Here is a 24887-nt window from a genome sequence, read left to right as displayed (position 1 = left end):
CTCCCGCACACTATCCGATGGCAGAGTTAAATCATGCTCATCGTGACTGTGCGGCGTACCTGACATGGGTTCGAATCCGTCGAAGATCAAGTCTCCGCGGATATTGGTGGTATAGTTCAAGCTTCCGAACCTAACCTGATGGCCAGGGGCGTAGCTCTCAATCTGCTCCAGATGGCCAAGCGAGTTGGCCCGCAGTACAAAGCCGCCGAATACGAAGATCTGTCCGGGGAGGACAACCTCACCCTGGATCGCATCGTTGCCGATGATCATAGGAGCCATTAAGCCTTGATTGTGACGGCACAGTGGAACTCTCAATGAAAGCACCAATGTCGGTCTCAAAACTGGCAGATCTCAGGTAGGGGGTCCCGAACTATGCATCTAAGGCAGATGGTAACAGGAGGCGGGGGACACAATGTTTACCCAGGTTCGGGCCCTCTCGATGGAGGTAATACCCTACTTCCTGCTTGATTGATCTTGATGATATGAGTATTACAAGAGTTGATCTACCACGAGATCGGAGAGGCTAAACCCTATAAGCTAGCCTATGGTATGATTGTTGTTGTCCTACGGACTAAACCCTCCAGTTTATATAGACACCGGAGGGAGCTAGGGTTACACAAAGTCGGTTACAAGGGAGGAGATCTACATATCCGAATCGCCAAGCTTGCCATCCGCGCAAAGGAGAATCCCATCCGGACACGGGACGAAGTCTTCAATCTTGTATCTTCATAGTCCAACAGTCCGGCCAAAGTATATAGTCCGGCTGTCCGAGGACCCCCTAATCCAGGACTCCCTCAGCATCCACTGCCAACCCCTCGCCTCGTAGTTGCTTCCAGAAGAACCGCCGTGATGCCCCCGTTGTCGGCGTTCTGGGAACGGGGGTCCCCAGACTTGCCTGCCTGCGGCTTGCGGCGTGGCTCAAAGGGGGGCCCAGCACGGCCCATCTTCACCAACACAAACCCAAGACCCTCACGAGGGGCCAAGCCTCGCGGGGCGTACGACGCAAAGCCTCCTCAGGCACGGCCTCGTCAGGCCGGCTCACGAGGAGGAGGAGAGACCAAGGCGGGGTACCTCATGAGGTGCCCATGACGCAAGCCATGACAACTCAGGGCGACAGGCGGGTGCTAGCCCGCGCAGCATCCTCCTTTCCTCTTTGGTGCAAAAGGGGCAAGCGCAGCCGCGGAGTACCGAGGCATCAGGCAAAGGTTGCCATTTCGGTGCAACGAGACCAAGACCAGGAGGACTACAAGATGGAGGTCACTGTGGAGCCCAAGACGGCATCATCACCAGAGCTTTGCGTAGGCGAAGACTACTTTTGTCAGGATAGCTGATACTTGTTGTCCCCCATCAAATTAGCCCGCCATTGTTGGGTCCCTTCCCGCTCAATATTTGGGGAGAGGACCAGGGCCTCTATAAATAGGACCAGCCACCCACATGGCTGGGGAGGACGAAAAAGAGAGAGGAAGGAAGAGGCTCGTTAGAAGGGTCGGCCAAAGGAGAGAGAGAGAGAGAGAGAGAGAGAGAGAAAGGTGGCTGAACTCCTCCCAGCAGTTCGTCGCCTCAACCAAGAACAGACCCTCGCGAGGCTGTTCTTCCTTGTATTGTTCATCATCATCAGCCCAAGAGGCAATCCACACACCACACACTTGAGTAGGGTATTACACCACAACGATGGCCCGAACCAGTATAAACCATGTGTCTCTTGTGTTGTTCTTTCCTTAGTTTAGATCTTAGCATGGCGGAGGGGTGCAGGTAGGTAGGCGGCGAAATCTCCACGCGCACCCCAGTGTTCGAACCTCAAGGGTCTGCCGGAACCTGAAATCAGACATTTGGCGCGCCAGGTAGGGGGCGCCGGAATTCGTCTTCCACCGCCCCGTTCTCCTCCGACCGTCATGCCCATGTCTGACGCTCGTCGGGCCCGTGCCGAGCGCCGGGACGCACTCGCTTCCCGCGTCGCCCAAACGGCCCCTGTCGGCGGGCATCCACGCCGTTCCCCATCACCTGCCGTCAATGCCGCCACCGGCCCGGCGGGGGACGAGCGGCAAGCATCGTCCCAGCATCCGTCCGTGCGGCAAGACGGCCGCACCGCAACTCCCTCGCTCGCCCCAGCTGAATCTTCGTCCCGCGTGCTCCGCGCGCCCATGGAGGCTCGGGCTGCACTATCGCGGCAAACGAGCTCCTGCGCTACCGTCCCATCGACGACGTCTATGAAGAATGGTTCGACCGCGTCGCCGAGCTCGTCCACGCTGCAGGGGGATCTTCCGCGCCGTCCATTTCGCTGCACCGCACCCCGCCCCGCGCGGGCAAAGAGGCTCCATTGGCGCCCCGGCCGCCTCCTCCTCAAGAAGACGCCATGGCTCCAAGGCGCATGGCCCCTGGGCAGAACCCGCTCCGTCAGGTACCAGCGCATCAAGAACAGAGCTGCCAAGAAGTCCCTCGCCCGCCAGAAGCTGCCCGGGCGCTCCCTGCTCCAGCACGTCGCGACCATCCCCCTGCTCCAGCGCGTGGGGGCATGCAGGACCTGGCTCTCCGTCACCTAAGGCCTCCCGTGGCCACAGCAGGCTGCCGCGCCTAAACCACCGAACTACGCAGCATCGTGTGGCCCGGCAAGTTCAAACCAGACCTGCCTCCTCGCTACGACGGCACGGCCAACCCTCCAGAGTTCCTCCAGCTCTACGAGCTGGGCATCGAAGCTTCCAACGGAGACGAGAAGGTCATGGCGAACTGGTTTCCCATGGCGCTGAAGGACGGGGCCCGCACCTGGCTCCTGAACCTGGCTCCACGCACAATCTCCTCCTGGGAAGAGATGCGCCCCGCTTCATCGCCAACTTCCAAGGTACTCGCGACCGGCCACCCGCCGTGAGAGACATGCGCCGCATCAAGCAACAACCCGGGGAGACCCTGCAGAAGTACATCCAGCGCTTCAACAACGCACGCCTCAAGATCCCCAAGGTGACTGAGGAGGCCATCATCTCAGCTTTCTCCGACGGAGTGCGCGACGTCAAGATGAAGGAGGAGCTCACGATGCATGAAGACCTGTGCACTTCCTTGGAGCTGTTCAACTTGGCAAACAAGTGCGCCAGGGCTGAGGAGGGGCGTCTCTCCCTCCTCGAGCTACCTGCCGCAGACCCAGAAGAGAAGAAGCTCAAGGCCAAGGATGTGAAGCGCAAGGGGGCTGCAGTGCTCGCGGCAGCACAAGACACCAAGCGGGGAAGAGATCAGCCCGAACCTCCCAAGGGCAGCCGGTACTACGTGTACCACGACCTCCACACCCACAACGCCAACAAATGACAAGAACTCTGAGTTGTGCATGAAGGAAGGATCGGCCATCGCCCCGACCGTAGTGACCGGGGCTACGGTCGAGGAGGAGGAAGAAACACAGGATGCTGGGAAGACCATGGGCCGCGCCAAGGGTGGCGCGACCAACCTCGCGAGGATCGCTGGAAAGACCCGCCTTGCGAGAGGGGATGGAGGGATCAGCCTCGCGAGGGAGACTGGAGGGATCAGCCTCGCGAGGATCGCCCGCTAGGCAACGCAGGCCTCCCACCGCTGCCGCCGCAGCCAAGGAGAAACGAGGACCGCCATCAGGACGAGGAGGCTGGGGGCTTTCAGGAGCCGCGCGCGATCGCCTGCATCTTGGGCGGAGCACAAGCCCCAGCCTCTCAGCGCATCTTCAAGCAGTTCGCCCGCGAAGTGAACACAGCACTCCCCAGACTCGAAGCCACACGCCCTCTCAGGTGGTCGGCGTGCGCCATCACGTTCAGCTCAGCAGATCAGCTCAAGTGTGCGGCAACAGCCGGAGTCCTCCCGATGCTTTGTTCCCCAATCATCAGCAACGTGGTGGTCACCAAGACCCTCATCAATAGCGGGGCAAGGCTCAACGTCCTGTCCGTGGAGACGTTCAACAACCTCCAAGTGCCCTACAGCCAGCTTCAGCCAACCAAGCCCTTCTCCGGCATCACTGACGGCTCCACGGTCCCGATTGGGCAGGTCCGCCTCCCTGTCACCTTCGGGGCACGCGACAACTACCGCACCGAGATCATCGACTTCGACGTCTCTCACATTCGCCTGTCGTACAACGCCATCCTCGGGTACCCAGCGCTGGCCAAGTTCATGGCCGTAACTCACCACGGCTACAACGTCCTCAAGATGCCAGGAAGTGGCGGAGTCATCACGGTGCCCTGTGAAGATAAGGACGTAGTGTGTTCCCTGGAATGAGCCTTTCAGGCCGCATCACTGGAAGACCCAGATCGGGAAGCAGGAGGCTTCCCGAGACCACCCCCAAGAAGAAGAAGACATCGTCCGGCTCGACCACTCAGGAGGTAGGACCCTCTGGGCCCGCGCCTGCCCAGGGGGAGCCTCCCTCCATCAAATAGGAAAGTGCGCCCGGCGCCCTCCTCAAGCAGGGCTCGGGGGCTCTCCCCTGGGTGGCCACCGACCTAGCCAGGGTCACGAGGGAGGTGCTTGGGCACCACATGGAGGCGTGTTTTGAAGCACGTTTCCCTCAAGAAGGAGCAAGGCAAGGAGATCCAGACCTACAGGAGTTCGTCAGCCAGGCCATTCAGGAGCTACAGAAGTCAAGAGTCATGAGAGGCGCCCGCCGCCTACCAGTAGTGGCCCCCCATCCAGGCGAGGATGGTGGGCTGCACGTCTGCATCGACATACCAGGGCTCAACCGAGTCGCCTCTCTGAAGCGCCTCTGGCCCTCGCGAGTGGGGCGCTGCGGAGGTCCACCCCACAGCTACGTTCGCATGCCTTTCGGCTTGCCGAACGCGGCTGACGCGTACCAGTGCCTCATGAGGGGCATCATGGAGGCACGAGAGGCTAGGCGTTCCGCAGCCCTGGCAGCGATGGAGATGGCCCGCGAGGAGCCGCCAGCGCCTCCGGAGCCTCCCGAGGCCCCTGGGCCTGGGGGCTCATGAGGATCGACTCCCGCAGCCCCCCGAGCCTGCTACACCAACACCCCTTCGTCCTCAACATCATCAGTTGACATCTTTCGAGTTTTACTTCCAGCTGGGAGCGCCCCCAGGGCTGCATTATTCCCAGGCCGCGTGGGTCCGTCCCTGCGGCGTGTATCCCTTTGTTCCATGTTGTTAGCTTACCTTGTTGGGGCGCCCCTCAGGCTGCATGATCCCCAAGCCGCTCGGGCCAGGCCCAGTGGCATGTATCCCGTTTGCGTTTATTTCCGATCATGCGTTAGGACCACCATGCTTGATTATTTGACGTCGGTCCATGGCACCTCTTCTCCTCCATGCCGACCACTTGCACGTTAAAGGGGGGGCACCTGAGCATCGCGACTCAGGGCTCTTACTGGCTCTCCAGCCCTCACCCTCTGGCCTTGTCCATGGCATCGCGACTTGGCATACCAGCGACGGCTGAGACCAGCTCGAGGGCCGGGACCCGAGGACGTAGAGTGCCGACATCTAACCAAATTTGCAGGGACACATCACAAGATAAGGCCCGTGCCAGGCGCAACCCACCTAGAGGTAGGGCCCCGTGAGTCCCGCGCTGGCTCACGGGTGCCCAGATACACCTCGCCAGGCCCTACCGTGCCAGCCACGTGTCAGGGTAGGGTTGTACACGCCCCGGGGGCTCCTCCCGGAGGGGCCCCCCCTCCCACGTACCAGTGGAAGCACCATGCTCCATGCTGGCTGACGACACTGCCGAGGAGCGGCTATGCCCGTACACATACGGTAGCACTATGCTCCGCGCTGGTGATAAACAACTGAGGGTGGCCCCCGGGCCGCATCAACCTCAGGGAGCCCAGAGCTCAGTGTCTAGCCTCATCGTAACGCCTCCCCTCGGGAGTGCCGCGCGAGGGGGCTGGGCATGGGGGCTGCGCTTGGGTCACACCCAAACGCACGCCACCCGGCCAGGTCCCCTCCGGGCCTGGTTCGTCGCACGTCTCTCCCCGAGCGGAGCCAAGGTACGAAGGCCGTTTGAGCGTCAAGGGGGACTCCTGAGCATCGCGACTCAGGAGCCTAACTGGTCACGTAGCCCCTCACTCCGTGGCCCCGTCCTGGTTTCCAGTCGGGACCATCGCTGGGTGAGGCACGCGCACGGCCGGGCCCTGCACACGTAGAACGGTGGATCCACCCGCATCACACCTCCCTACTTGCTGTTCGTGCGCCAAGGGGGACTCCTGAGCATCGCGACTCAGTAGACTAACTTGTCATGTAGCCCCTCACTCCTTGGTCGCGTCCTGGTTTCCGGTCGGGACTATTGCTGGGTGAGGTACGCGCGGGGCCGGGCTCTGCCGACATAGAACATAAGCAAGTAGGAAGGAAAAGTGCTAATCTCAAGGAATTCAAAAGCAAAAATTACAGTCCACACTGTTATTTCAATGCCAAACGCAAGTTTAAACGCCTCCCCGAGGCATGATACATGTGCAAGAATTAAAAGCGGGACAGGAGCCACGACGGAGTCACTTGGTGGCGGGGGAGCAGCGCGGAGCGGGGTCGCCTCACGGAGCAGTAGGGTCGGCAGCGCCTTGCTCCGGCTTGGTGCTGAAGGCCTGAAACTTCCCCAGCAGAGCCTCCGTGCGACCCTTCACGGCCTCGGCAGCGGCAGCGGCACGCTCACCACTCACTGGTTCCAGCAGGCTGTCGTGGTCGACACCAGGATCGCGAAGGTAGATGTGGGTGAGGACCCGCGTCAGTGCTGCAGAAGACAGGACACGCGCCTCGGCCTTGGCCGTGGGGCCAAGGCCAAGGGCGACATCTTCAAGAGCGTGAACCAGGAAGGGAAGCAGCTTGGCGGGGCCGTCCTTGGCGCCAGCCAGCGGGCTCTCCAGGCCGCTGTCGTAAAGCGTCCTCGGCGAGGAGCGAGCCTTCGCCTCCAACTCCGTGAAGGCCACGCGGTCCTCGGCAAGAACCAGGGCCTTGCCATCCAGCTCAGCCTTCCTCGCCCCCAACTCCTGCTCCAGCGCGCCTAGGCGGTCGCGGCGCTTCCTGAGCTTGGCCTCCTGGCCCTCGACGGCTGCCTCGCGAGCCTTCACGCCTTCTTCCTACTCTTGGCGAAGGCGGACCTCTTCCGCGAGCCGATCCCGCAGGCCTTGCAGCTCGCCCTCCAGCGCCTTGCAGCGACCGCGGACATCGACCACCTCCCCCAAGGCTACATCACGGGCAACCTTTGCCTCCAGGACGGCCTGCTTCCCCTCGCCGCATGCCGTCGAGGCCTGGACCAGCGCCACCCGAATCGAGGCGTCGGAGTGAACCCATCCAGAAGCCAGCACCAAACGCCCGGCCACCAAGCGGGAGTCGGCGCCAAGAAGATCATGCCGCAGTCGGTCCAGCTCAGCAACAGCATGATCCAGAACGGCAGAAGGAGTCGGAGAGACAGCGGTCGGTGGAGTAGGAGGAGAAGGCAGCGGCGCAGCCGCAGCATCCTGAGGCGGAGTTTGCCGCGCCCCGACAGCTGTAGTGGCGGCGGCGGGCAAGAGCACCTCGGGAGCCACTTGGGCCGTGGGGGCTGAGCTCGCCCCAGCCGGCTCAGCTAGACCTCGCGAGGACGAGCGGGCAGGAGAAGCATGTGCGTCGCGGTCACCTTCCTTCGCGGGCAGAAGCGCCGCCACGGATGGAACCTCGTGAGCCCCCTTCGGCTTCTTTGTTGTGGGCGCAACCTATCCAAAGATGCGGACGTCAAGCCTCAGAAGCAGAGCTAGAGATAAAGACAAGAATTGAATGCTTATGGGTCGCCGCCAGTGAGCCCAAGCAGCCTCCGGCCAAATTTGAAGCCTGAAAGCCGGCTGGAAGGGTCAACCTCGGGAAGCTTGGAGGCGGAAGGTGCGTCTACGATTCACCCCGGGGCCAGGGGAGACCCGCGGGAGATCAGCCCGGTCTTGTCCTTCTTCGGGATCGGGGGCGAGCTCCCGCCGTCCTGCTCGTCGTCGTCTTCGTCGTCATCCTCGTCGTCATCATTCGGAGAGAGGCGGAGAACGCAGGACCTACGCCGGGAGAGGGGAGCCCTCGACTCTCCGTCGGTCACCTCGGAGCCAGGCCCCTTTCCGCGCTCCCCACCCTCTTCCTCTTCGCTGGAGTCGCCGGAGGGCACGTCCACCGGTTCCTCAGGAGCTTCCAGGGGCACTGGCCCATCCCCGTTGAAGACGGGCATGGACTTCAACACCCGCTCCTAGTCGTTGCGGAGGAACAAGGGCGTAGGAGCGCCCTCCTCCCTCGCCACATTGCCCCCGACCAGAGATTGGAGAACCACAGCCAGGTCTCCGTCGGCCAAGGCCGCGGGGTTCGGACGGGGCCTCCACATTGGAAGCGAGTACTGCCGAAGCGGAGCCAGCCGGTGCTCCAGGAACTCCCTCAGCAGCGACGCGCCGGTCAGCTTCGCCGCCGCCATGTCGGTCGGCCTCAGATCCACGTCCATCTTCTCCAGCACCATCTTCGCGCGGGGATCCGTGAGCTCCGCTCGACCCCAGTCGCTGGAGCTCGTGGGCTGCTCTGTGGGCAGGATCAGCCGAGGGTGGATGCGCCCAGCATCCACCAAGACCCACTTGCTCCTGAAGCCCTCAATCCTCTTCCCAGAGTTTGAGATAGCAATGGCGCCGCCGGACGCAACGAAGCTCGCGCACACGGAAGCAGTCCCACGAGAGGTCCGGAGGTAGAAGTAGTGGCGCAGCAAGGCCACTGAGGGCTGCACCCCAACATGTGCTTCGCAATAATAAGCAAAGATTGCCAGGAGAAGGACGGAGTTGGGATGGAGATGCAGAGCCTGTAGCTTGTAATGGCGGAGGACAGAGAAGAAGAACTCGAAGAAGGGAGGCACCAGGCCAGCAACAATGGCACTTACGAAGAGCGGATAGAAGGTGCTCCTTTGACCCTCAGGTGAGGCGGAGCCGGCCTTGAACACCTTCTTCCCGTCGATGCCCCACGCCGTCGCCATCCGGTGCAGCCGGGCAAGGCCCGCCTCCGACACGTTCGGCGAGTCCAGGGCAGACGAGTACCAAGCTACGGCCAGGGGCTGACGAGGCGCCATGGCTCCCTAGGCCGCGCGGTCAGAGCAGATCTGGAAATCTCAGAGGAAGGAAGGAGAGGCGCAAGAAAAGGGATCTGAGCAGCAAGTGGAGAAAGCAAGAAGCGGGGCCTAGGCGGATGCCACACCTTTATCAACTCACGCGGTCACTGAGGCGCCCACGTCCAGTCAACTGCCACGCGGCGCCCAAGGCCGCAGGCTGTTAGGGCCCGCGGCGCTTCGCTCTTGCCCTTCCGCCTCCCTGCACGGCCAAGTCCGGGCGAGCCTTGGGCCCGGGGGCTACTGTCGGCGTTCTGGGAACGGGGGTCCCCAGACTTACCTGCCTGCGGCTTGCGGCGTGGCTCAAAGGGGGGCCCAGCACGGCCCATCTTCACCAACACAAACCCAAGACCCTCACGAGGGGCCAAGCCTCGCGGGGCGGATGATGCGAAGCCTCCTCAGGCACGGCCTTGTCAGGCCGGCTCACGAGGAGGCGGAGAGATCAAGGCGGGGTACCTCACGAGGTGCCCATGACGCAAGCCATGACAACTCAGGGCGCCAGGCGGGTGCCAGCCTGCGCAGCGTCCTCCTTTCCTCTTTGGTGCAAAGGGGGCAAGCGCAGCCGCGGAGTACCGAGGCATCAGGCAAAGGTTGCCATTTCGGTGCAACGAGACCAAGACCAGGAGGACTACGAGATGGAGGTCACCGTGGAGCCCAAGACGGCGTCATCACCAGAGCTTTGCACAGGCGAAGACTACTTTTGTCAAGATAGCTGATACTTGTTGTCCCCCTTCAAATTAGCCCGCCATTGTTGGCTCCCTTCCCGCTCAATATTTGGGGAGAGGACCAGGGCCTCTATAAATAGGACCAGCCACCCACATGGCTGGGGAGGACGAAAAAGAGAGAGGAAGGAAGAGGCTCGTTAGAAGGGTCGGCCAAAGGAGAGAGAGAGAGAGAGAGAGAGAGAGAGAGAGAGAGAGAGAGAGAGAGAAAGGTGGCTGAACTCCTCCCAGCAGTTCGTCGCCTCAGCCAAGAACAGACCCTCACGAGGCTGTTCTTCCTTGTATTGTTCATCATCATCAGCCCAAGAGGCAATCCACACACCACACACTGGAGTAGGGTATTACACCACAACGGTGGCCCGAACCAGTATAAACCCTATGTCTCTTGTGTTGTTCTTTCGTTAGTTTAGATCTTAGCATGGCGGAGGGGTGCAGGTAGGTAGGAGGCGAAATCTCCGCGCGCACCCCAGTGTTCTAACCTCAAGGGTCTGCCGGAACACGAAATCCGACAGCCGTCCCTCCTGCCGAGCCACGCGAGCCGGGAAGCTCTGCATCGCCTCCACGCCATCGTCTTCAACCTCGGGCGTCGCCGATTGCCGACTCCGATTCACTGTCTTCAGCGCCTCCCCGAGTCCTCTGCGGGCTCCTCTGTCGTTCGCCTTTTTTCCTGTCGCCCCGCACGTCCTCTAGCGCTAGTGTCGTCGTGGCCGAAAGCTTGCTCGCCGCCGGCCATGCTGCCATCGTGGCTAGAGCCCACACATGTCGCGTCTGAGCACGTTTTCATCCTCACCGCACACCCAAGAACCCGTAGACACCACCAGCTTGCCCGGAGACGCCCTGTAGCATCATTTCTGTCAAGGTCTGAACTCCGGCCGCCGCGGAACTCGACGCCGTGCCCAACTCCATCAACCTCGCGCCCTCCCCCTACCATAGTTGGATGTGCACGAGCCCCAGCTCCTCGTAGATGGGCTCGGCCGTTGTCTTGGTCGCCGGAGCCGCCGTCCCGATCATCACCGCCGCTGTTTGTGGTCGTCGGCGGCTAAACGACGGCTGTTGACATGGCACCATTAGCTTAGGTGCTAGTCCTGTTTAGCTAGTGCCCTCTGTCGATGACATGTCGGTCCCAGAACCTAATTAGGTTAGTCTAATTTTCCTGTTTAGATTAGTGCTAATCTATGTGGACCCCACGTGTCAGCTTTGACTTGGGTCAAGTCAGTGTTGACCGGTCCCATCTATTATCCACCAAACCAACTCTGAGACACTGACGCATGGGTCCCAGCCATTAGGTTTGACCTGGTCTGGCGTTGTTGACTTGCTGACGTCATGCTGCCATCATGCTGACGTGGTTAACATTTTCTGGATTAAAAACAATCCAGGAAATTCTAGAAATTAGTTTAAAATTCTAAAAATCATAAAAATCATCTATAACTCCAAATGAAATAAATTATATATGAAAAATGATCGAAAAAATCCAATCTTTCCATCTGTACTGGTTTCATGCATGTTTAAACAACTTAAACTTGTTGTTTAGTTCAAAACATGATAATGCACTATTTGAATCCATAACTTGAGTGTGAATTTGAACCCTTGGTTCGAGTAAGCTCAAACCTTCCTATTCTAGTTGCATTAGCCTAAATCAAATCATATTTCCATGTCATGATCATGCATCATATTCTTGCATTGCATTGATTGTGTTCCTTCTCTGTTTGCTGGTGTTGTTCCCCCTCACTAGGCGTTTGTTCCGATGATGAGTTCGATGACACCGATGAAGAGCTATACTATCTTCAGAAGTGCCAGGAAAGAAAAAAACCCTTGTTCATTCCAATACAATCCCACTCTCTCGCTCCTACTCTCTTTTACTGCATTAGGACAACAACGATTCAACTGTTACATGCTGCGGTAGTTGAAACCTTTTCCTCTGCATGACCTGCCATTGCCATAGTAAATAGATGAAACCTACTAGCATGAGTAGGAGTTGTTTGAGCCCTGTTGTGCCTACTCATTCATGCTTGTTGTCATGCCTGCTAGTGCTTAGAGTTGAGTCGGGTCTGATTCATCGGGGATGAATTGGAATGTGGTGAACATGTCCTACTATTGAGAGATAAGTGTGTTAACACGATTTGGTAAAGGTAGCGGTGAGAGGCCATGTAGGAGTACATGGTGGGTTGTCTCATTGAAACCATCCTCAGGAACTGAGTTCTATGTCTGTGATCCATGAACATCTACTACCACACATTGGGCTCCGGGCACTCCAAGCTCTCTCGACTTATTAATCAACCTGATCTCTGTCCAGGAGTTGCAACTAGTTTCTGGTGTTTGTAGGTAGTGTTAGTAGTCTACCAAGTGGCACCTGGTACAGGTGGGCTTGGGATAGACTAGGCACCGTGGCCGGGTATACCAAGCGTCGTCCGTTTGGTGGGCTTGGGAACCCTGCACACATCGTTTGGGGCCGTGAGCGACACCCCGGCCGGATCTCCTTGCGGATGGAACCTGAATAGGTGATAAACCTGGACTAGAGACTTGTGTGGTTAGTCAGGTCGTGGCCGACTCCCTCGCTAGGCTTCCGCTTGAAAGTTGCCGAGATACACAACGTGTACATGGTGGTAAGTGGCGAGAGCGTGTGTGAAGAAGTACACCCCAGCAGGGTTAACATCATCTATTCGAATAGCCGTGGCCGCGGTAAAGGACTTCTGGGTTGCCTGTAAAGTTCATAGACAAGTGAAAGTGGATACTCTAAAATGCGCAAGATAAGCGTGAGTGCTATGGATGGCATTCTCGTAGGGAGATGGGAGCGGATCCATGGTGGTGTATTGATATGGTGAATATCTGGACTCGTGTGCGCCACCTAAAAAGAGTTACTTGCAGTCGTAGTTTAGGATAGCCACCGAATCAAAGCTGGCTTGCTACAGTTAAACTCCACCACCCCCTTTGTTGATACTGATGCATATGTAGTTAGTTCTGATGTAAGTCTTGTTGGGTGCATTTGTACTCATGTTTGCTTAATTTATATTTTTGCAGAGAGAGTTCAGTATCACTAGTAGTATCGCGTGGACTTCAATGTTTAGCTTGTTACCTTAGCTACGATCTTGTACCCTTGGGGGGGGTCTTGTAGATAGTCAGGCTTCTCAGCCTTTTTCATTTGTAGTTGTCTGTACTTAGACAAGATAAGCTTCCGCATGTGCTATTGCTTGTATGACTTGAATGCTGGGTCATGAGATCCATGTTTGTAATATCTGACTCTTCGGAGCCTTATAAATAAATACTGGAGTAGTAGAGTTTTGTTGTGATGCCATGTTGTATTTACACATAGCGAGCATATCGTGTGTACGATTGAAATGCTTGGTATGTGTGGGATCCGACAACCTAGTTGTCTATCATTGGTAGCCTCTCTTACGGGGAAATGTAGTCTAGTGCTTCCACTGAGCCATGATAGTCTGCTACAGCCCGGTTTACTGGAGTCCTGCTAGCCCAGTTACTACTGCTCCGGAACACTTAGACTGGTCGGCATGTGATCCACTTCGTTCCTGTGTCTGTCCCTTCGGGGAAATGTCACGCGGTGACTTCCGGAGTCCTTCTAGCCTGCTACAGCCCGGGTTCCCAGAGTCCTGTTAGCCCAGTTGCTACAACCCAGATTCACACGCTGATGACCGACACGTTCGATGTTGGTTCATGTATGTCTGTCCCCGTAAGTTAGCGCCACTTTGGGTTCACGACTAGTCATGTCAGCCCGGGTTCTCTGTCATATGGATACTAGTGACACTATCATATACGTGAGCCAAAAGGCGCAAATGGTCCCGGGCCAGGTAAGGTGCCACCCGTGGGAATACCGTGCGTGAGGCCGCAAAGTGATATGATGTGTTACATGCTAGATCGGTGTGACTTAGAATCGGGGTCCTAACAGCTGGCCAGGTCTGAGGCCCTCCAGAAGAGAGCCCCTGAGCCCTACCCGAGGAGGGCGCCGGGCGCGCCTCCCTATGCGAGGGAGGGAGGCGCCCCAGGCGCTGGTGCAGATCCTGAAGTGGCGCCGCTGGAAGTGCCGCTCACTTGAGGCCCGGTGCGGAGTAGCTGCTTCTTCTTCTTGGGGTTGGCCTCAGGAGGGTACTGCGCACCCACACTGTCAGGGTCTTCGATTGCTGCAGCTTGGAAGGCGCGCTCGAGGGAGCACACCGCGACTCTTTCTTCGCAAGGGACTGTGATGATCCCGCCGCTTTCCCAGCATCTTGAGGATGTTGTAGCCATGGTGGGTGACTGCCATGAATTTGGCCAGCGCTGGGTACCCGAGGATGGCTTGTACGGCAGGCGGATGTGGGCGACATCGAAGTCGACGAGCTCGGTGTGGTAGTTGTCGCGCTGACCAAAGGTGACAGGGAAGCAAACTTTCCCTATCGGGGTGGTGGAGCCGTCTGTCACTCCTGAGAAAGGCTTGGTAGGCTGGAGCTGATCGTATGGCACTTGAAGGCTGTCGAACGTCTCGACGGACAGGACACTGAGCCCTGCGCCACCGTCGATGAGGGTCTTGGTGACTTGGACATTGCTGATGATGGGTGAGCAGAGCATCGGGAGGACGCCAGCGGTTGTCGCGCATTTGAGCTAGTCCGCCGAGCTAAAGGTGATGGTGTACTTGGACCACCTGAGCGGGTGCGTAGCCTCGAGCTTGGGAAGAGTTGCATTCACTTCGCGAGAGAACTGCTTGAAGATGCACTGGGACTGGGGCCTGAGCGCTACCCAAGATGCAGGCGATGGAGCGCGGCTCCTAGAAGCCCCCAGCCCCTTCGTCCTGTTGATGGTCGTCATTCCTCCTTGGCAGCGGCAACGGAGGGAGACTAGGGTTGCCCTAAGGGCGGTCCTCGCGAGGCTTCTCCCTCCAGGCGCCCTCACGAGGCTGGTCCTACCAACGATCATCGCAAGGCTGGTCACGCCACTCCTGGCGAGGGTCGCGGTTGTCCCAACGTCCTCCACCTCATCCACATCCTCGGTCGTAGCCCTGATCGTTGCACTTGGGGCATCGACCGAAGCATCCATCTCGAATGGCCCTAAGCTCTTGACAATCGTTGGTGTTGTGGGTGCGCACGTTGTGGAAGGCGAAGAACGTACGGTAGCCCTTGGACGACTTGGGAAGATCTCGGACGCGCTTGGTGTCTGGTTCTGCTGCGAGTACAGCCACTCCTTTGCGCTTCACGTCCTTGGCCTTGGCCTTCTTCTCCTCTGGATCCACAGCAGGGAGCTCGAGGAGGGAGAGGCGCCCCTCCTCAGCTCTTGCACACTTGGTTGCTATGTTGAATAGCTCCAAAGTCGTGCACAACTCCTCATGGATGGCGAGCTCCTCCTTCACCTTGAAGTCACGTACGCCGTCAGAAAATGCTGAGATGATGGCCTCGTTTGTCACCTTGGGGATCTTGATACGCGCGTTGTTGAAGCGCTGGATGTACTTCTGCAGGGTTTCTCCCAGCTGCTGCTTGATGCGGCGCAGGTCACCCGCGACCGGGGGACGGTAGCGAGTGCCCTGGAAGTTGGCGATGAAGTGGTTGCGCATCTCATCCCAGGAGGAAATCGAGCCTAGGGCGGGTTCAGGAGCCATGAGAGAGGGCCGTCCTTGAGAGCCATGGGAAACCAGTTCGCCATGACCTTTTCGTTGCCATTGGCCGCCTTGATGCTCAGCTCGTAGAGTTGCAGGAACTCTACAGGGTCGGGGGTGCCGTCGTAACAAGGAGGCATATATGGCTTGAACTTGCCTGGCTAGATGACGCTACGCAGCTCAGGAGTGAAGGTGCGGCATCCCGCCGTGGCCACCGAGGACCGTCGTGGAGGCGGAGCTTGACCTTGGTGTCCCTGCGCCACCACGACAAGTGGCGCATGGCCTTGCCGCAGCAAGCGATCCTAACGTGGTGATGCTGGAAGCGGTGGAGCGTTTTCTTGCGGACGGGGAACCTCCTGGCAACTTCCTTCTTCGCGCGTGGGCACACGGTGCGGTGGATCACGCCGCAGGACCACACATCTTGGAGCGAGGACACCGTCTTGACGCGAGGGAGGCTGAGGCACCCCATGAGCCGTGCGCCTTGGCGCGAGGGCGCCATCTTGGTGCTGAGGGGGCGGAGGCGCTCCGTGAGCCACATCGCCCGCAGTCGAGGGCGGGAGAGGCAGCGAGAGGGATGGTGCAGGAGAGCCCCCCGCAGCACTGACAAGCTCGACGATGCGGTCCAACCAGTCCTCATAGAGGTCGTCGACCGGGCGGTAGTGCAGGAGCTCACGTGCCATGAGCAGCGCGGCCTGTGCATCCGTGGGGGCACGGTGAGTGTGAGACAGTGAGACGGCCGGAGTCAGCGACGGCGGGGTGGCGGTGCGACCGTCACGGTGCACGGAGGGGTGTAGTGATGAGGCTTGCTGCTTCTTTGCCGCCGGGCCAGTGGCGGCATTGGCGGCTGGTGACGGAGAATGATGGGGAGGTCCGCCGACACGAGCTGTCTGAGCGACACGGGTGGCGAGAGTGGCCCAGCGCTCAGCGCGGGCCCAGCGAGCGTCGGCCATGAGCTTGGAGGAGTGGTGGAGCGCGGATCGACGAAGAGGAAAGCTTAAGCGCACCCCTACCTGGTGCGCCAAATGTCGGATTTCGGGTTCCGGCAAAACCCTTGAGGTTCGAACACTAGGGTGCGCACTAAGATCTCTCCCCCTCTCTAGCTTGCTCACTCCGTATGATTTCACGGCCTAGCTCGACGAACCCAAAGAACACGAGACACAAGATTTATACTGGTTCGGGCCACCGTTGTGGTGTAATACCCTACTCCAGTGTGGTGTGATGGGTTGCCTCTTGGGCTGAGGATGAACAATTACAAGGGAAGAACAGCCTCGCGAGGTGAGGTGTTCTTGTGCTTGTTGTGCTTGTGTGGTTGAGGATCGGAATCCGATGCCTCCCTATGATGGCGGCTAGTCTTATTTATAGAGGCCCTGGTCCTCTTCCCAAATATTGGGCGGGAAGGGATCCCACAACGGCCAAATTTGAAGGGAGACAACTAGTACAAGCTATCATGACAAAAGTAGTCTTCGCCTACCAAAGGCTCTGGTGGTGACGCCGTCTTGGGCTCCACGATGACCTCCGTCCTACCATCATGTTGGTCTTGATCTTGTTGCACCGATATGGAAACCTTTGTCTGATGCCTCGGGACTCCTCACCTGCGCTTGCCCCTTTAGCACCAAAGAGGAAACGAGGACACTGCGCCCGCCTGGCTCCAGTCGTCATGGCTTGCGTCACAGAAACCTCGTGAGGTGTCCCTTGCCTTGATCACTCCGCCCCTCGTGAGCCAGCCTGATGAGGCTGCCCCTGAGGAGGTCTTGCATTGTCCGCCTTGGCCCTCGTGAGGGTGTTGAGTGTTTGCTGGTGAAGATGGGCCGTACAGGGCCACTGGTGGAGCCACACTGCGGGCCGCAGGCAGGCAAGTCTGGGGACCCCCGTTCCCAGAACACCAACAATAGAATATGTAGGAACCAATATGAGCATCCAGGTTCCGCTATTGGTTATTGACCGGAGATGAGTCTTGGTCATGTCTACATAGTTCTCAAACCCGTAGGGTCCGCACGCTTAACGTTTGATGACGATCGGTATTATGAGTTTATGTGTTTTGATGTACCAAAGGTTGTTCAGAGTCCCGGATGTGATCACGGACATGACGGGGAGTCTTGAAATGGTCGAGACATAAAGATTGATGTATTGGATGACTATGTTCGGACACCGAATGAGTTCCGGGGGTTACCAGATATATACCGGAGTGCCAGAAGGGTTATCGGAACCACCGGAGAAGTAATGGGCCTTATTGGGCCAAGGGGAGACAGAGAGGGGCTACCAAGGGCTGGCTGCGCTCCCCCCATGGGCCTAGTCTGAATTGTACTAGGGGGAGGGGCGACGCCCCCTCCTTCCTCTCTTCCCCCTCCTTCCTTCTTCTCCTAGTAGGACTAGGAAAAGGGGGAGTCCTACTCCTAGTAGTAGGAGGATTCCTCCGCCTTGGCACGCCTATGAGGGCCTATCGGCCTCCCCCTCCCTCCTTTATATACGTGGGGAGGGGGCACCCTAGAACACATCAAAGTTGATCTTAACCGTGTGCAGTGCCCCCCTCCACAGATTTCCACCTCGGTCATATTGTTGTAGTGCTTAGGCGAAGCCCTGCGTCGGTAACTTCATCATCACCATCACCACGCCGTCGTGCTGACAAAACTCTCCCTCGGCCTCAGCTAGATCAAGAGTACAAGGGACGTCATCGAGCTGAACGTGTGCAGATCGAGGAGGTGCCATGCGTTCGTTACTTGATCGGTTGGATCGCGAAGACGTTCGACTACATCAACTGCGTTACTTAACGCTTCCGCTTTCGGTCTACGAGGGTACATGGACACACTTTCCCGCTCATTGATGTATATCACCTAGATGGATCTTGCATGTGTGTAGGATTTTTTTTGAAATTACTGCATTCCCCAATACGCATGTCTTGGAGAAGCTCGGTTTCCAAGAGTTTGAGAATATAAAGACGAGGAGAGCTCACCTTAGGACTAAACATGCTTATGCTTTTCGGGTTAAGCTCTACAATGCACTTAATCACTAACATTTAGGTTGCTCGAATTGGGAGCTCTCTACAAGGCCTATGGATCTGAGGAGAATATGCAAATAACTTCTGATATTCGTCCTGAAGATGATATTGAAGATAATATCGACATTTGGGTGGATGTGGATATGCCTCCAGTTTTGCCTAATGTGAGTTTGTCAATCAAATTTGTTAAGTAATTTATATTTTTTATTTCAAAATATTTGGTGTTCATCCCTACTAAACTTGTTTATTTATAATTGTTAGCTTATTTATTATCTTCAAGAAATAGTCGAAAGGGCTGTAGACAAGACGTACTACAGCTATGGCTCTGAGCTTAATTGTGAGGAGAAGGGATATCTTGTCTCATTTATAGATGATGTTGAGACTTTTAAGACCAGTCACTTTATCAACCCAAATTTTAGTGGGTACGTGCCACTAGTCCACGAGTTGCATGATGGTAACTTCATTGCCAAAAACTTGGTATGATTTGGTTAATGATGGTGAATTCATTGCATACATTCTTCTTAAGTAAACTACAGTGCTAATTATATATGTTACTATTATGTTGTTCAACAGAAGCTTCCAAAGGAGGTTGTGCCTCACATGATGCTTACCGAAGGTCATATGCATATGGTTAGCTTACAACCATTTTCGCCGATGGCTTACCAAAGTGCATACTCTATTTCTTTTAAAGATGCAAGGCTCAATATCAAATAATGGAGCAAACTAATGAATGCGCACACGCAACCAATTGGAGACAACATGAATGTGTGCAAGCCACAAGTTGGCTACAGGTGGATCTCCATTCTCCATTTTGGAGATGGACTGGTTTACCTGTTTTATGTATTTTACCTAAGAGAGAGGAGTAGGTCCTAGGTAGTAGGAACAATTACATAGTGTTAATTATGACTATGATGATGAGGAGGAGTTGTTATTATTATGATGATGAGTTATGTGCTAGAATGTGTTAGAATGATGTGTTGTTATATGACTCATAGATGATGATGAGGAGGAGGAGGAGGAGGAGTTGTTATGATGATGAGAAGTTGTTATATGACTATGATGATGGTGATGATGATGGTGAGTTGTTATTATGATGATGATGAGTTGTTATTAGGATGATAATGAGTTATTATATCATTGGGTGAAAAGAAACGCCGATTAGATTCAAATGGATGGATCATGATCATAATGATATAACAATCTCTAAATTGCTACTGTGTGAAAACTTGTATAATGGTGTATAAATATAGTACAAAACAAAAGAGAAATGGAATACGGAAGGATAATAGTAGCACAGGGTTAGGGCGCGCTGCTAGAAATTAGCAGTAGTGCGTGCTGGAACACGCGCTACTGCTAACTGAGTTAGGAGTAGCGGGGGCTTAACCAGAGCTACTGCTAAAAGTTAGCAGTAGCGCTGGCACCCGCGCTACTACTAGGGTTTTCCCTAGTAGTGGTTGTGAATACATAGCGATCAACGTCAAAATGACTCAACAAAATAGAACACGTCATGACCACCACCCTTGCCTACGGAAGCTCTTTGCTCTGCCAGAACTCATGCAAGCATTCGTCCAAGCGGTTGACATGCTCGTGGTACATCTGGAGCACGGCCTCGAGCTCCAAGTTGGCTATTTTGTCAGAGATCACCAGCTCGAGGATGCGACGATGATGTTCCTCTACTGCGCCTAGGTGGACACCTGGTCCAAGGAGGCGCTTGAGCCTAGCGACCAGCACGTTGGCATCGAGCGGGTCACGGACAAGGTGAATGACATGACCCATGCGAACAGCGTGGCCAACCTCTGGTGCAAGTACGACGCAGATGTCCTCTACCCACTCCCGACGAAGAATGGGGCTACTAATGGGCCATGTACCCAGCTGCAATGCCCTATCGATAGTAGGCAAGCGTTGATGGATCCACTCTTGCTGTGCGGGGCGCCATGCCTCTCACTGTGTGGCACTCCATCAGTCTTGCTATGTGGCACCCCGCATCCTATCGGCACGGACACGCCTACGGTGGACCACCGATCATGTTGTGCGGCGAGCTATGGCCTCTCGGCGGTGATGTGCCTATCTTGATCGGCGCTGCCTCGCCCAGCGCCAAGGGTATGCTCAACCCTGGCGATGAGGCGCAGCACGACGCCGTCCATCGCATTGTCGGGGATGCCCTCGGCCTCGACCGAATGTGGTGCGTGCATCGTCCGACTTGTTTCCCTTGTCGAGGACGTTGATGGGAGAGTACTTCGATGGTTTGGCATGCTTGGAAAAGTAGAGGGGTTATAGGCTGCGCTTGTGCCTCCGTGTGCCGCATGCCACTTAGGCTAATGCACAATTGCCGGTGGCGGGAATCTGATAGGGAAGTGGCGGGAAATGGTGGCGTGTTCACAAAGCACCATCAATTTATGGAAAAACAACAAATAAGGAAGCGTGAGTTAGCACGATGCGTGTGCCCAATTGAGCAGATCACATCGCACACGGACAGGAGTGCAAAACCAGTTGGTGATGACTTCATCAATTACTGATAATTATATGACAGCAAGCGTTTGCTCACAACACACACAGCTTGTTAGCAGGAATCATCTATGTTATTATCTGTCTTCCCACACAATTCTGATTACTGACTTGTTTACCAAGTATCAGACACATCTGGTTAAGATGAATCATTTCTATTGTTTTGGTTCATCGCAAACAATTCATCCAAGTGAACTGTATGCCATCTATCGCACACACCTTGATCTAGCCGGCCATTTCTGTTGTTTTGGCTCATCGCAAGCAGTTCGTATGGATCAACTGTATGCCATGATTCGCACGCAATGCTAATCTGAATCGTATTTGATGTATCCGCCATCGTATACAGTTCATTTTACTGGTGATGGTTTTATTACCATATATTGCTTGCGATTCATGCATCGTGCACAGTTTGGTCGATTGGTCTCCTCATGTGTCCCGGTAGGACCATCCTGCAGTAGTGATGATTTCTACTTGCCTCATGCTTCGACGCCAAGGACATCATGCACAAATGTAGCGGCACACATATAAGTCCCATATGCTGGCCACCATCCTCGAAACAATCCCTCTCACTTAGCCTTTCGAGATTTGGGGACCTGGCACTGTTAAACCCCTCACAAGCCCCCGGCAGCTTCGACTTTGTCTTGGTCGCCATTGATAGGATTACCAAGTGGGTTGAAGACAAGCCCGTAACAAATGTAGAGGCCGACACAGCCATCAAATTCATCTCAAACATCATCCATTGGTTCCACATGCCACATAGCATCGTCAACAGCAGCTCCAACTTCAGCGCACTGGTATTCCACAACCGTAGGATCACCATCCACTAAGCATCAGTGTTGCACCCGTAGTCTAACAGACAGGTGGACCAGGCCAACAGGCTCATTATATGAAACTTGGGATACACCGTCGAGCCATCCCGTGTTTCCATCCTTCTAAACTTTGCTCCTACTTTGTTGCAAATGCTATCTTCCACAATCGTACCCTTGTTGGCGTAGATGTGTTGGTATTTTATATGGTGAAAAAGTCTTGCATAAACTTGCCAACACTAATGTTTTGAGGTATAATTTTTTATAATACCATTCACCCCATTTATTCCGTTGCACTCGAGCTTACAATCTTGTTCATATATTTTGGAAGTTGTTTTCTTTGACACCTTGTACCGACTTAAGTAGCATATGGCTTGATTAATTTGAAGTTAGGTAGAATTCCTTCATTATAAAAATATTGAGACGACCTTAATTAGTCATATATTATTGATTTTTTATCCTTTACAAAACTTCGTTCACCAAAGACAAAAAATATCTGGTTCACACAATAGTTTCTTTTGCAGATTAGGGAGCGGGGACAAAATTAACGAGGTATTACTTTGTTCGTATGCCAATTGTAGTTGATTAAAGGAAAACCGGCTAATATTTAATTTATCCAATGTGTGGTCCCGCACAAACTCACATGGTTTCATCTACTTATAAGTGAAACCATGCCTAAAAATTATACCAAGTTATTTCCCACAGGAACTCACATGGTTTCATATAGTTATAAGTGAAACCATGCCCTAAATCTTACAATGCTCAATTGGTAGAGAAAAGGAAAGCGACTCAAAACTAAGACATAATAGGAAACTAGCTAAACTCTATGTTGACATTGTAACACAACACAAACATGCAAAATAAAAGCCAATAAGACTCAACACATACAATTTAGGTGCACATTTGCCACGTCATCAACCAATTCACTGGGACAATTTAAGGAGGAAAAATTTCAAGAGAACACTTAGACATAACATGAAACTGGCTAAACTAGGCATGTACACTGCTATCTCTTGAGCATTGCGTTGGTTTTCTCTTGAAGAGGAAAAGATGATGTAGCAAAGTAGCGTAAGTATTTCCCTCCGTTTTTGACAACCAAGGTATCAATCCAATAGGAGGCCACACGCAAGTCCCTCGTACCTACACAAACGAATAAGAACCTCGCAACCAATGTGATAAAGGGGTTGTCAATCCCTTCACGGTCACTTACGAGAGTGAGATTTGATAGAGATGATAAGATACTATTTTTGGTATTTTTATGATAAAGATTAAAAGTAAAGATTACAAAATAAAAGGTAATAGAAATAGCTTGTTGACTGAAGATTAATATGATGGAGAATAGACTCGGGGGCCATAGGTTTCACTGGTGGCTTCTCTCAAGATAGCATAAGTATTACGATGGGTGAACAAATTACTGTCGAGCAATTGATAGACAAGCGAATAATTATGAGAATATCTAGGCATGATCATGTATATAGGCATCACGTCTGTGACAAGTAGACCGACTCTTGCCTGCATCTACTACTATTACTCCACACATTGACCGCTATCCAGCATGCATCTAGAGTATTAAGTTCATAAGAACAGAGTAACGCATTAGGTAAGATGACATGATGTAGAGGGATAAACTCAAGCAATATGATATAAACCCCATCTTTTTATCCTCGATGGCAACAAAACAATACGTGTCGTTTCCCTTTCTGTCACTGGGATCGAGCACCGCAAGATTGAACCCAAAGCTAAGCACGTCTCCGATTGCAAGAAAGATCAATCTAGTAGGCCAAACCAAACTGATAATTCTAAAAGACTTGCAAAGATAACCAATTATGCATAAAATATTTCAGAGAAGAATCAAATATTATTCATAGATAGACTTGATCATAAATCCACAATTCATTGGATCTCGACAAACACACCGCAAAAAGAGTTACATCAAATAGATCTCCAGGAAGACCGATGAGAACTTTGTATTGAGAAACTATGGACCCGAAGGTCTGAAGTAAACTACTCACATATGATCGGAGGGGACATGGAGTTGATGTAGAGGCCCTCCGTTATTGATGCCCTCTCCGGCGAAGCTCCGGAAAAGGCCCCAAGATGGGATCTCTTGGGTACAAAAGGTTGCGGCGGTGGAAATAGGGTTTCGTGGTGCTCCTGGTTGTGTTCAGGGTATATGAGTATATATAGGAGGAAGAAGTAGGTTGGTTGAGCCACGAGGGGCCCAAGAGGGGGAGGGCGCGCCCAGGGGGGTAGGCGCGCCCCCTGCCTCGTGGACTCCTTGTTCGTTTCTTGACGTCCACTCCAAGTCCTCTAGATCACGTTTGTTCCAAAAATCACGTTCCCGAAGGTTTCATTCCGTTTGATATTCCTTTTCTGCAAAACACTGAAATAGGCAAAAAAATAACAACAATTTGCACTGGGCCTTGGGTTAATAGGTTAGTCCCAAAAAAATATAAAAGTGTAAAATAAAGCCCATTAACATCCAAAACATATAATATAAGGGCCGGCATATCTTATCCCACACGGTCGGCATATCTTATCCCACACGACAAGGCATTGCCCTCCGTTCACCTTATCATTGCCCGCCCAAAAAAACGACCGCATCCACTTATTTATCTCCTCAAGCACCCAGGCCGAGGCCTCCACAATCATCCGGTGATCTACCGGCCTTGCAGAGACAATAGATTGCACCAGGATCAGTCGGCCAGGTCGTTGAATGTAACGCCCCAGATGTAACTTTCCATATTTGTATCCAACTCTTGCCGTCTCCGGCGCTAAGTTATATTTATTTCTCGGGTTCGGGTCTTGTCTCCGTGTGTTGTTTTCGTTTTCATGCATCTCATACCATGTCAAGTGGCCTTGGTTTACTACCGGTAGACCGCCTGTCAAGTTTCGGGTCATTTGGACTTCGTTTGATACTCCAACGGTTAACCGAGGGACCGGAAAGGCCTCGTGTGTGTTGCAGCCCAACACCCTCCAAATTTGGCCCAAAACCCACCAAACTCTGCTCCATGTCCTAGAGCGTTCGATCACGATCGTGTGGGCGAAAACCGCACCTCATTTGGACTCTCCTAGCTCCCTCTATGCCTATATATAGACCCCCCTCCTCCAAATCCCGGATCCCCTCGTCTCAAACCCTAGCTTAAAAAAACAGATCTCCACCGACGGACGTGTCCGCCCCCGGCCGGACAACGTCCGCCGCCGCCCGCCTCAGCCAGCCGGGTCGCGCCACGTGGCGCCGGACCACTTCGCCGACTGAGCCG

The 24887-nt window shown here is 54.5% G+C and overlaps 1 protein-coding gene across 1 annotated transcript in view; it reads left to right on the top strand.

Annotated features, from left to right (window-relative positions):
- The first annotated feature begins 16178 nt into the window (after positions 1–16178).
- Positions 16179–24887, top strand: part of LOC123083827 (uncharacterized) — a 24644-nt gene continuing 15935 nt past the window's right edge. Inside the window, exons 1-2 of the mRNA XM_044505728.1 lie at positions 16179–16283; positions 20000–20118. Of these exons, the coding sequence (XP_044361663.1) occupies positions 16179–16283; positions 20000–20118 (224 nt within the window). The remainder of the gene's footprint in view (positions 16284–19999; positions 20119–24887) is intronic.

The sequence above is a fragment of the Triticum aestivum genome, chromosome 4A (assembly GCF_018294505.1).
Source record: "Triticum aestivum cultivar Chinese Spring chromosome 4A, IWGSC CS RefSeq v2.1, whole genome shotgun sequence".
Lineage (NCBI taxonomy): Eukaryota > Viridiplantae > Streptophyta > Magnoliopsida > Poales > Poaceae > Triticum > Triticum aestivum.
The sequence above is the reverse complement of the archived record's forward strand: the minus strand, read 5'-3'. Positions and strand labels throughout refer to the sequence as shown.